This window comes from Sphaerodactylus townsendi, linkage group LG13, assembly GCF_021028975.2.
Source record: "Sphaerodactylus townsendi isolate TG3544 linkage group LG13, MPM_Stown_v2.3, whole genome shotgun sequence".
NCBI lineage: Eukaryota > Metazoa > Chordata > Lepidosauria > Squamata > Sphaerodactylidae > Sphaerodactylus > Sphaerodactylus townsendi.
In genome coordinates, this window is record NC_059437.1 from 54,378,382 (window position 1) to 54,391,223 (window position 12,842).

Genomic DNA, 12,842 nt, shown 5'->3' on the forward strand with positions numbered 1-12,842 from the left:
ATAGACTTTAGATCTGGAAGCCCTGCTCTGACAGATAGTCTAACTTAGTTATTGAGTGTGGTAAGAGTGCACTCCTATCATGTCCAGAGTAATAACATTATGAACTTTATTATCCCAGGCTCAGCAGTGGCCATATATGAGAAAACATTCATGGAGGACAGGGCAACCTACAGTCATTAGCCATCATTGAACCTCCAAACACAAAGGCAAGCCCTAGCATCTGGTATTCAAATGGAGGTTGTCGCCATGGTCTTGCTCATGGGGGCCGGGTCTCTTTGGCTACTAATGCGAAACATGCAAGGACTCCATGTCCCTCCCCCCAAATCTTTGCAAATGTTTTTTTTCCCATAAAGGGTCTTAGCTTCCTCCAAAATGTTAGTATTCTGACTCTAATCATTCTTAAGGATCATGACTGGCACTGAAATCCACAGAGTGGATCTCTTTGGAAACCACAGCCCCTAATACTGGCAATCTATAAAGCGTATTTCAAACATTTTGCTTGCCTGCTACTTTATGAAGTTTCCCAGGCTTGTACTAAAGCAAATACTCCAGAAAAGACCCTGGCCAGTGTTTAAAAACTGCTATTCAAACTTTTCTGTTCAAACTACTGGGAGTTATAAATCTTCCAGGTGTCATCATTAAACTAGGATCTGGGAAATCTTATCTACCATGGAAGCTTGCTGGATAACATTTAGACAGTCACTTGGACTAATCTATCTCACAGGGTTGTTGTGAGGGCAAAGAACAATTGAGCTTCTTTGGATCTGCATCAGGAAGAAAGGTGGGATATAAACAATGTATATAAACTGCTCTCTATAATTTGAGCTGCTTCAACATCCATAAGAAAACACACAGAACTCTTGGGTGAGGAGTCCTAAATACAAGAATGATCTAAGTTAATTCTACCCAAACCCCATGTGGATTTTCTTTCTGAAGGAATTTCTGATGTGATTTCTACCAGGTATGTTAACAGCTGAAGCAATTGTTTTTATCAGGTCACCTAATAGCAGAACTACATTGTTGCTTTACCCCTTTTTGCAATTTAGGTGCTCAAGTGGGCTGATGAAGCGGGACAAAATCCTCATGCTGCATAATGTGTTCTTTTTTTACATATCACGTGTTGTGGAGCAGCAGTGGCGTAGTGGCTAAGAGCAGTGGCTAAGAGTAGGTGCACTCTGATCTGGAGGAACTGGGTTTGATTCCCAGCTCTACCGCTTGAGTTGTGGAGGCTTATCTGGGGAATTCAGATTAGCCTTTACACTCCCACGCACTCCAGCTGGGTGACCTTGGGCTAGTCACAGCTTCTTGGAGCTCTCTCAGCTCCACCCACCTCACAGAGTGTTTGTTGTGAGGGGGGGGGGAAGGGCAAGGAGATTGTCAGCCCCTTTGAGTCTCCTGCAGGAGAGAAAGGGGGTATATAAATCCAAACTCTTCTTCTTCTTCTTGTTACAACAGTTGGACAAGGCTGTGTATATATGTAGATCATTTGGTTTATTCAACCTTTCTGAAACGGAAACTTGGTGCATTTTTAGATATCAGATTATATGAATGTGAGACTTGTAATATTTAGCCACACAAATGCATCGTTATTTGATCTTATACTCAAATATTGAACATGGAGGTATGAATACAAGCCAGCAGTATTGTCCACTCTCAATATCTGCCATTTGTAGATACAACAAGCAAGTTATTCCAGATGACTGCCAAGGATTTAATGAATTTCAATATATGGCATCCTAAATGTAAATTTAAAAACTTCTGTTTGTTACCCATTCATTAATCATTATATAAAGTGATATCTGATTCTTTATTTAGTGCATAAAATATTTAGAGGTTTGGTCATCCGTACAGGCAACCTGACACCCCTTGAAATCTGTATCACATCTCCTGACTTGACTTGCGGGTTTTAAGAGTTAAGGCCAAATGAAAAATCTCTTATAGATCCATGATTGGCACTTCTGCAGTCTCTCTCCTTTTTTAGAGAGATGGGGAAAAAGCTGCAATAAAAGGGATGTGGAAAGGGGCAGGCTCACTTTCATAACACACACACGTTTCCAAACTAGGTACTCTGGGCTGCAGTTATCCTTAATTACCTCTGAACTTCTTCTTGCCATGAAAACCCTATGGGCTGCTATATTTCAGCTGCAACCTGACACCAAAAACATTTTTTTAATGGAAGGATGTATTAACTGGCCATAATTTTGGGGCCATAGAGAGTAACCTGATAGGGGAAACCATATGGAGGATTAAAACTAAAAGACCCTTCTGCCCAGTCTGATTGAAGCTCACAGTAGGAGTGTATAACAAAGAAATATAGGAGTTGATTATCTTGTATTTTGACGTCTCTTCATATAGTCTTGCGTTTCCAGTACTTAGCTGTACCACTAGATGGCCATATAGATTTGAAAATTTAAAAAAGCATTACACTTGAAACCAACTGTAACGGCCACTAGGCTGCAGTAGTGTAAGGAAATGACCCTCCTAAATTGTGCCTATGTGCAATCGTTTCTTTAAAAAGAATCAGTACTCTCAAATGAGTCTCAGAGTTTGGGAGGGCTCAGAAAAACCCCCACCAGTACTCAGAACCAGTAGTGTCTCCCCCATTCCCCCCCCAATAAACCCTGTGTACGTGTCAGCAGAGATTGACTTGTGTTTCTTCAGTAACAACCATACCAAATCACTCCTGAAATTTGGAAAGCTTCACAGCTAGACTGCATAATCAGCAAATCCATTTGACACACACAATATTTAAGTACGTCATTAGGTCTCCCAGCCTTGGCGAACAAGAGACAGAACAACACTTTTGCAACTGAACAGTTTTAATTTTTCTTAATAGCAGCATGTGTTGCAGAAATTTGAAGCTTTTTCAGTACTACCAGCTTTACAATAAATGAAAAGGCATTGTTCAGTTCCAGCTTGACAGTGGTTGGTGTGCTTGGCCACAACATCCTGCTTCTCCTTAAACCAGTATCAGTGACATCTGCAGGCTCAGAATTCCCTAATGTGACCTTTGATAGAAAATCCATGCAAAATATGAATGCAGGTATGATTGGGCTTCTGCCCATCTTTAAAATCCTTGAAAATGGCATCTGTCATACTCCTCTGAAGTTAGTGCAGGGTTTATTTAATGGTCTTACAAAGCAACTATTTGTAAAGCACATAGTGAATCTGCAACACTTTTTATAGAACGTTAGGCAAGTCCAATTTGTAAGTCCAATTTACCTATTTGTAAAAAGTTTCCTACCAACCACTTTTCATATTGTAATTGTACAGCTCAGTCCTAGGTATGTTCGGAAGCAACATTCACTTATTCCCCACTTATGACTACAAACTGGAGTACAACGTTGGTTTCAACTTCTTTGGCATCCTCTGTAAAAAGAATAAATCAGGCCTAGAAATACAAAAAAAAATATCCTTGTTTGGCCTGTACTGTAGCTAGAACAGGTACTACATTTTTTTTACTTTGACACTTTCCATAGTAGCTATCTAAAAACATGAAAGTAGAAAGTTTGATGGAGCATTTTTATTAGAATTCAGCATATTCTGCTTCCTGTGTTCAGTACTAGAGCTGGAGTCTTCAATACTGTAAATGTTAATTTCACAAGACGAACGGTCCCCCATATTTACAGCAATGTAATTTCACAGAGTTTCATCAGTTTATACGTTATGTCATCCTGTGGGTTTGTTATAGATAACAATAGTCTATGTAAACGCAAGACAAAAGCAAGTCTCTTAATTTAAATCTTGAATGAGTTTAACTATAGACAGGAGCAATTCAAAAATCACACTTTCATTAAAATCTATCTTCTCTCCCCACCTTGACTGTTTTGAAGCACTTCCAAAGTACCAGTAACATGTTTTGGTCCAACGCTACACAGAGAAGTGGTAAGTACAGGCAAACTTTATCTTCTTTTTATAAATTAAACCCCCACTGCTACAATACTTGTAGATTTGATTACTATTTGCCAGGAAGTCCTGATGATCATATCAAATTGTACACTGTTCTCCCCTATATTATATATATCCAAAAAGTAATAGAAGTTGTTCAATAGATACAAAAAGATCCTCGTGACAATAGGCCAGTTGCAATAATCTGAGAGACGACTAGTTCTGGGCTACTGCTTATGGGGTTTATCCCACCCTGTTCTTTCAGCTTTTCCTCTTCAGGACAACTTGGTATGAATTGTGATGACTGGCGCTTTCAGCAGAAGTGAAAGTCCAGAATGCTGATCACCCCTTCATACAATTAGTGGAAATACATCATACAGTTAGCGGGAATAACAGCCTGTGTGAATCTTTAGAGTTATCTCCAATTAGCCACACAGAATATTAGAAAAAGGTAGGGGTAGAAAGAAAATTGAATGAGCCTGGGAAGTTATACTCCATTCAGTTTTACTTGCCAACTTATTGAAGGGCATCTGAGAGGCAGCCTGTCACAGCTGTTGCTCTGACCTCCATGTAGAACACAAACACTGATTCAATTATCAACCGTTAATGAACTTCCCCAGTAAGAAACACAGATACCAGACTTAGACTTAAGATCTTCCCTCTTCCTCAGAGTCCAAGGCTAGCTACAGACTGCAGGTTTTTTTTCTGTAATATTTTTTCTGGTACCTCACACATTTGTATTAGATGGATATTAGATTGTCAAAAGCTATGTCAAAAGTCTCTAGTTATGATGTTTTAGTTGTATTACTAAACCAGCATACTGAAAGAGATTAGATTATTTGTTTCTTCAACTGGCAGTCTCTGCTCTGAAACATGTGGCTCGATCTGGACACAAGTTAGGCAAGTGCTACTTCCACTATAAAACCTAAAACCCTTGAATGCTGAGAACCTTAACACTTAAAGCCAGACCTGAAAATGCAGTTGTACTCCACATACACCAATATGTCCATTTCAACGTCATGTCTGATCCACTTACTCCAGGGTAGTCCTAACAAAGCACAGTGAGGAAGTAGGCCAGGGCAATCATTAAGTGTATTTAAGAGCTTCCTTTGTGCCTGTAACAAACATTAAGCAATCTGGCATACATGACTTCCTCATTTATCTTCTACATGTCATAAGCAAACTGTTTTTACAGCAGTGTTAACAGCAAGCTGTTGTTTTCACTATTTCATAGCCTTACTAATACATAGAAGTTTATGCAAGATTTTCCACCATGCTTTTAACTTTTTGAAGGGCTTCTGGGTGGCAGTCTGTATTTAGGTAGCCAGTAATCTTCCAAGAGTAGTGTGGCCCAAATTATAACTGGTGTTCTTGTTAGTTACTGTGGAATAACTGCAATGTAGTCTTGAATATTTTGCATCCTGATCTGGATAGCTCAGACTAGCCAGGTTTTGTCAGATCTCAGAAACCTTCTCCATCACTGACAAGCTCCTTCTTGCCTCAACCCCCTTATCACTCCTGTCCGTTTCCTCAAGCCTCATCATTCTCCACCTCCAGAAAACTTCTTCCAGTTCGCTGATAGTTCCATATACAACTTTCAGGGCTCCTTTTTTTAGCTTGCTTGTCTCCTCAGATCTATTTGCAGTTTTACGTGATTTTAACCCAAGCCCTGTTGGGAAACTTCCCTTTCCCTTGCTGAAACTGGTTCATGAAGTCAGTGTTGCAAGCCATTATCAGCATCAGAAGTTTCATTGCTGCAAGTGTAATAAAATAGTGGTCTGACTCTGGGGGACCAGAACTCAACTTACTGCATGCCAGGTAAAGAAATTAGATCTGGAGGGAAACCTATCTGCTGTAGCCTACCTGGCAGGGGGTTTCCTCTGCAAAGGCAAGCAACAAAACAAAGTCAGTTTTCACTAAAGCACTACCTAAGTTACATTAAAAGAAAAACCAGCTGGCACTTCTCATAGACATGCAAGCAACTTAACCCACAATACCTGACATACAGGCCTGTGACTAGAAAATTGCCAGATTAGAGTACAACAGTTACCTACAAAAAATACACTATGCAAATGATTTCAGTGTAAAACACTTGGGCTTTTAAAGTTTACAGAAACAAACCCAGCTGCAGTGGGCAGGCACACCCAAAGAAAGTCTCAAGGCTCAGGCAAAACAGCATTTCTATTAAGATTTCAACCTCACAAATAAAGGGAGAACAGGACATATAGGAGTGGGAGAAATGGCTGGGCCGAGAAAGGCATGCTCTAACTACCTTCAATTTGCCATGGGATCCACTGGGGGCATTGTGCCCTGAATTGTGCCATATTTGTGACTGAAAACCTCAAATCACTTATTACGGAAAAGTTCCATTGGATCTGATGGCATTACTCACGTGCCTGAGCAATGCAGCTGAAGATGTGATAAGGTTCAGACTTGGAGTAAGCCCCAAAGTTTTTGAATACAGCTAATCAGTGGTGCAATTAAGCATTTATACTTTACAAAGTGATACTGAGGAAGCAAGTTTCTGGTTTAAGAGCACAAATTAAACAAAACTACCACATGGCTGCAGCATAAAGGGGATAAGCATCTGGACAGCAGCGCTGAAAAAGGGGAAGCCTAAAGAGCTCTAGTCAGTAACTAGCTACCTAAATATTCACTTTTTATAAACTGACACGGTTTGAAACATGGAAAAGTGTTAAATGCTGAAATTAAAGCTATTTACCACAGACATGATACATAAAGAGGATAGAATTCCTTCACTCTGTGACCTGGATAGCTCAGGCTAGCCCAATCTCATTAGATCTTGGAAACCAAGCAAGCTAGTTGGATGGGAGACCACCAAGGAATACCAGAATTGCTACACACAGCCAAGCAATGGCAAACCACCTCGGTTAGCCTCTTGCCTTGAAAACCCTACGGGGTCAGCACAGGTCAGGTGCAACCTGACTGGCAAAACAAAATATTAACAGACAAAAGTACCAAATTCTATTAGATTATCAAAGCGTGCAAGCCTCTTCCAAGAGAGTTTTTTAAATCTTAAAAGATTACCAGAAATTCAGTACAGTTAGAGCATCTTATTAGGAAAAAATTGGCTCCTTTAAACACATATTACATGGGTCCTTACTAAGAAACATTAACAGCAAATATACTGGAAGAGTCCAAAAAGATGTTTTTATTATATTACAGTGATTTTGCAGTATTTCACACTCAACTTCTGCATGTGACAGAGAGATTTCATTTCCTGCAGCTGAGAAGATTTCTGCCAGTTCATTTTATTGGCCTGTTCTCTCATTCTAAGCAGATCAACAGAAGGGCTGCTGAGTCTACGGCATAAGAGCTGGGAGCTTAGACGTTCAGTCTGAAGGCTGGAAAATCCCTATGCTGTTATGTGGCATACTATTCTCTCAGCTTCACACAGCTGCAATATGAAAACAGTATGTCTACTTTACAGGGCTTGTCTTCTAAAAAATATTGATCGCATAAAGTGCCCAAGCACCTACAGTTTTTTGATTTCTAGGAGGGGAAAATCTTGAACCCACAGAAGTCTTGACCAATGCAAGGCAGAGGAGGGTCAAAGTATTATATTATCCTGACTAGAAAAAGAACAGGGTGAGGAGGATATACACAGTGAACCGGGGAAGGTCAAAACAGCCTCCACTACAGCACCTGCTCTTGCCTCTTTTATACTCATTGAAAAGGAATGTAAGAGCATCAAACCAGCAAACAACCACAGAAGGACTGGCCCGACCGGGTGTGTTGCCACATCAGCTTCTTAAAGAGCAAAGTCTACAGGACGACATTTTCCAACAGGTCTTCTAAGTACTAGCAGCCTGGGCACTTAAAGAGAGAGAAAGCACATACACATACTTTTACACAATGTACACAACCAAGCCCCGATTCCAGAAGGTAATAATGGTAACTGAGGGATACGTTTGTTCATCGGAGTTTCAACATACCTAGCTCAGACTTCTTGCAAAACAGCCATTCTTCTCACATTATCTATGAAGGCTAGAGAAAATAATGTGCAATGTGATCATACGCTTATTTGCTCAAAAGCAACTCTGGCACACTTCAACAGAACTTCCTCGCCATAAACTGCGCTTCAGGTTCTATCCCCACTGCAAGTCATACGTCTCAGCAAGCTGCTTATTTAAGCAGCCATTTACCCCCTTTCCTCTGAGAGACCAGAGCATGACATTGTCCAACAGCTAACAGGCAATCAGTTCCTCGGCCAGTTTGGTTGACTCCTTGGATCTGCTGCTTAAAAACAGGTCTGACCGCCTGAACTAATGTTGGCATGTGGTGGCGGAATGGAATGCCTTCCCGCCCCGCACAGAGACAACACCCATGGCCTCATGCAGATTGTGTTGTTGTTTTGCAAGAAGCTAGCAACGAGGGGGGGGGGGGATGTACAAGCCAAACGTTTGGATGCCATCCATAATAGTGGCGAAGGGGACAGCAGCATCCAATAGCCATTCCTCCTTGATGCCTCTGCTCTCTAAGATCAAGACGTTCAACTCTTACCCCCCAAATAGGCAACACAGTGCTAGTTTCTAGTGCCAATCCCCACAGAGGTGAAAAGCTGTCAACCTCTCCAAGAGGCTGCATTGACGGAATCCTGAAAGGAGGTCAAGGCCAGAGGCGTCTCCAGCTCGCTTGTCTGCATTGCCTGAAGAGGCGGCCATTTCTATGCCCAGGATGGATAACAATGCAGTGAAGAAACTCAGGATCTACGGCCAGGGGTGTCAGCTCAAATCTGCAGGCACTCCAGAGCTGTGGCTGTCTGGGCTAAGCAACACCCACTCATTATGTTCCAGGGGGCTGCATTGCTGAGGAATCCTCCAGACAAAGAAAGGCATTGAAAACGAAATCGGGCGGGCTGGCGGGCTGGGCAGCCCTCCCTGCTGCAAAGAGGCCGAGAGACGCCATCAGAAAGCCCTCTCTCTTCCCAGAACAGGCCACGTACTCCCTTGTCAGCTCCTCCTCCTCCGCCATCAGCGCCGATCTCACCCTTCCTAAGGGTCACAGGGGAAAGAGGCTAATAGCGAGGCTGGGAGAGACCTGTTTTGAGGCACGTGGTAAAGAGACCTGTTCACAGGACCAGCACAGCAACCCTCCTTCTCCGTCAGCCAAAAGAGCCAGCCTCGCCAAGCTTGGAGTGGCACCTAGCATTTCCCCGGGGAGACTACACAGCTTGCACGGCAGGAAACCTTCCCCACTGCATTGACCAACTTTCGGGGCTCGGCAGGGTTTCCCCCACTGCCGGGGCGCGTGGTTGTGCTCCGCCAGCCGTCAGCTTTCCGTGCAAAAAGCAGTTTTGTTTCTAGACACAAAAGGCTGCAGCTGCATTATTCGGCTCTGCGCCTTTGTCTGCCTGCGTCCCTCCCTCCCCCCGCCCTCCCCGGCTCAGCTCCAGGAGTGCCCTGTGCCTTTAAGAGCAGGGCTGCTCGGCTACCCCCGGCCTCCCCTCCCCCCCTGCAGTCTCCAGCCCTCCCCCCACCCCCGGGAATGACTCGCGGAACAGCAGGCAAAAGTTGGAGCCCGGCCAAGGTCTCCTCTTACACGCGGCTGGAGCGTTTTTTCTTGCTCCCGCGAAAGCCCTCGCCTGAAACGGCAACCATCTTGCCCCTGCTCTCCTTCCACCTTCCCCCCCAGACAAAAACAATCCTCTTACTTCTGCTTTACTTTCCTCAAAACCTGCACAGACCGGGGGTGGAGGGGGGGGGGAAGGAGAGAGAGAGAAATAGAGAGAGGAGGAGCTGTTTTCTGCCTTGATCGAAAACAGAAAAGAGCCTTGGAGGAAACAAGTGTTGCTGCTGCTGCTGCCTCGAAAACAACAGCTCCCAGAGAAGACAGCCGCCATTATGGAGCGCGAGTCCAGGCACACAATATGGAGTAGAACGGCCAGTGCGTCCCCAAAAAATAAGCGAGCCACCCAGGGCACCGAGCCATTCTCAAGGGGGTGGAAGAGCTTAATTTCCCCCCTCTGCTCTCGTAATAAACGCAATTTTCTCTAAAGGGATCGGAAAGTAGCAACCTGAAAAAACCTGCTGTATACTACCAAACGCGTCACAATCCTTTTCAACAGTACAACTCAAAAAGACTTCAAAGTCTCTTCTGCAGAGAAGGGAACCTACTCCATTTTGGATTTATTGTTTCCAATTCTTCTTTAGGATTGCCTCTCAGGAGGACTTCGTTTTAGCCAGCCAGGATCTCTCCCCTGTCCAGATTGCTGCTGTTCTTAAGCTTCAATAGCTTAGAGAAGATATTTCGGCTGGTTCTCTCCGATTATTTCGTCTGCTTAAAACACACACACACCCCCTCTGCGGACAGATTGCCTTGAGAGGTGTAACTTAAAAGACGTATGTAATTCCAAGATTTGCAGAGAGAAAAGCTCATTAAATCAGCAAAGATGCAGCGAGGCAACTACTTTGTTACGAGGAAGAACAGAAAGAAGTATGGGGGGGGGGGGGGGAGAGATGGACTTTGTATAGTACTTAACTTACAACAAGAACATTTGCTATCTTTCCCCCCACAGAAAGTAACTCGGATATCCGCCCTGGACAAAAACATTTGTGGCATAGGCCTGCTCTATATGTTTCACTGCAAGGGCAAAAGGGTTTACTTACCTACAGACCATAGTTGAATGCAGTTCTGAAGGTGACGTTGAAGGGATTTTTTTAAAAAAGCTATTCCTAAATATAGATTTATGTTCTGTATCATCATTTCTCTATCTTGAGTTTACAAATCAAAATCTCATTAGACATTTAGAGTCACCTACGGCTTTGACCAGAGAAAGAAAAAGACTGTTAGAAAACATCCACTTCTTTTGACCTTAAGTCGTGAAATTTGTTTACTCCTAGGCATAAATCTAAATTCCTGTGATATTTACTCTGCATATAAAAAGGAGACCGGGTATTTCCACCCACCATACATGATCTCAAATATTTTTAAATCTGTACATGTTAGTGTGAATACACCTGGTTAATAGTTACTTTATGTAAACATTTTAAGCATCTCTTGCTAATTTTTAAAACTCTAAATAGTATTTCAGAAGCAACTGGTTTAGATAAACAAGACAAAAAATGACATGCAGATGAAGGCTGGAAATATATATATAAGGAGAACTCCAGTAACATTAACATGAAAACTACACTTATTAAAAAGGACAGAATGGATTGGGTACTTACAATGTAAAAAGAAAAAAAAGAAAAGCTTTATCCTAACAATTTTTACAAGAATTCACGTTTCCTACATCTATATTTAAAACATTACCTTCTTGGCACGAAAGGTTTTAACTTAAAAGATGGCCAGGTATTTTAGTGTTTCATACAGGAAACTATTTTTTAAAGAAAACCTGTATTGCTCAGGCAGATCAAGAAAAACCTTTAAAAATAAACACAACCCCTCTACAAAAAACAATGTATTTACTTTTTTTGCAACTCAAAATTGTTACTGCTGACTTAAGGGCGTGCCATGACCTAGTTATATACAAGGCAAAGATGGGTTCCAAATCAAAGGGAAAAATCCAGATCTTTTTTTAAAGTCTTCCTTCTTCCTTTGAGTCCTCTAAATGTTGTCAGACATTAACACAAACACTGAGAGCAGAGTCCTGAAATGGATGTTGTGGATTCATTCAAATCAAGTATCCCCTTTTGGAACAAAGGAAAACCCAGTTGGCCATTTAATTCCATTGCAGAAAAATGGCTGCCAGATCTGTTGGCCTCTCCTTTGCTGTCTGCTGAAGGATGTTTTTAGATCAGCGTCTAATAACTCAAGCCCAATGGAAGCTGCGCGCTGATTGGCTGCGGCGGCCTGGTGCCTTTAACCAGCCAATTACCTACCCACGGCCAAATTACAACCCAAAAGCACAAGACGAGCTAAAACAACACGGAGCCCCAGCAAAGGCGACCCGGGGGGGGGGGGAGGGGGGGAAAGAGAGGAGCCAAACGGGGGGGGACACACAATTCCGAGAGAGCTTTCTCCCTCGGACTTTCTTTTAACAGAGACAAAATGGAAGGTCCGATCTGATTGGCTGCTCAGGACCTTTAATAAGCAAAGCTGCTACTTTCCGCCCTCCTCCCGCCTTTGAAGTCGTGAAATTGACAAATTGTAACCAAACAGGGGCGCCCCGGGTTCAACCAAGCGATCCCTCGGAGGTGGAAACGTTGCGGCGGCGGCTTCTGGCAACGTTGTCCGCGGAAGCCCCCCGGAGCCGTCGCCGCCGCCTCCCCAGCCGGCCGTTCAGTTTTTTCCTCCCCGTCCAAAACTTGTCCCACCTATGTCCATCTTGTGTAGGAACAGTTTGGCGCTTAGGTAAATGTAGTCGGCAGATTCCAAGGGAATTTGGTCGCGCAATTAAAGCGGCGGGGAAGCCGCGCTGGGGCGCCAGTCGGCTGGGGAAAATGCATGGGCCTTTATTTGGGGCGGGGAGGCGCTACAGGGCGGCGGGGCCGGGGGCTTTGCAGCGCGTTGCAGCTGCCGTGAATGTGCATTCGGTTGAGGGCGGTTAGCCATTAGCCGAGCTCCATAGCGGTGAATTGTGGGATGCCTGAGAAGCAAGCAGAAAGCAGCACACACTCACACAATATGTGTTGGCTCGCGAAAAAAAGAGAGAGAGGAGGCAAGGAGGCTTTCAAAACCCATGTAATGTAACCAGCCAAATGTGAAAGGGCGCTCGCCATCCGCGGCAAGGAGACGATCGGCCACCGAATAACAATGTCGTTCAAAGAGATCAAGGCAGGCGAGAAAGCGAAGCACACAGAAGACCATGGCAAAAAACAGAGTTCAAGTGAGATTCAGTATTCCCCCCCCCCCTTGCTTTCTGTCTCTTTTCTTACTCTGAACGGGAAGGGGGTGTACGGTGGGGGACACCCGTTTTAGCGGCTGCCTGAACGTATGTTATTTTCCAGTTGAACGATACGGGGTGGGGGGGGGGGGGCAGCTCTGAAATC

At 43.6% G+C, this 12,842-nt stretch overlaps 1 protein-coding gene and 1 long non-coding RNA gene across 3 annotated transcripts in view; one reads left to right on the forward strand and one right to left on the reverse strand.

The window, feature by feature from the left end:
• Positions 1–2,801: 2,801 nt before the first annotated feature.
• On the reverse strand, positions 2,802–11,816 carry LOC125442814. The gene is made up of 2 exons (XR_007246036.1): positions 10,518–11,816; positions 2,802–8,903 (listed from the first exon to the last, which is right to left on the reverse strand). It is a non-coding gene; the product is annotated as an uncharacterized LOC125442814 (long non-coding RNA).
• A 32-nt stretch (positions 11,817–11,848) lies between these two features.
• SETD1B (SET domain containing 1B, histone lysine methyltransferase) overlaps positions 11,849–12,842 on the forward strand; it is a 57,024-nt gene continuing 56,030 nt past the window's right edge. For both annotated transcript variants that reach the window (XR_007246035.1, XM_048514526.1), the window contains exon 1: positions 11,849–12,679. Coding sequence is in view for 1 of the 2 variants with exons in the window: in XM_048514526.1 (XP_048370483.1) it covers positions 12,607–12,679 (73 nt within the window). In the remaining variant the exon portion in view is untranslated. The remainder of the gene's footprint in view (positions 12,680–12,842) is intronic.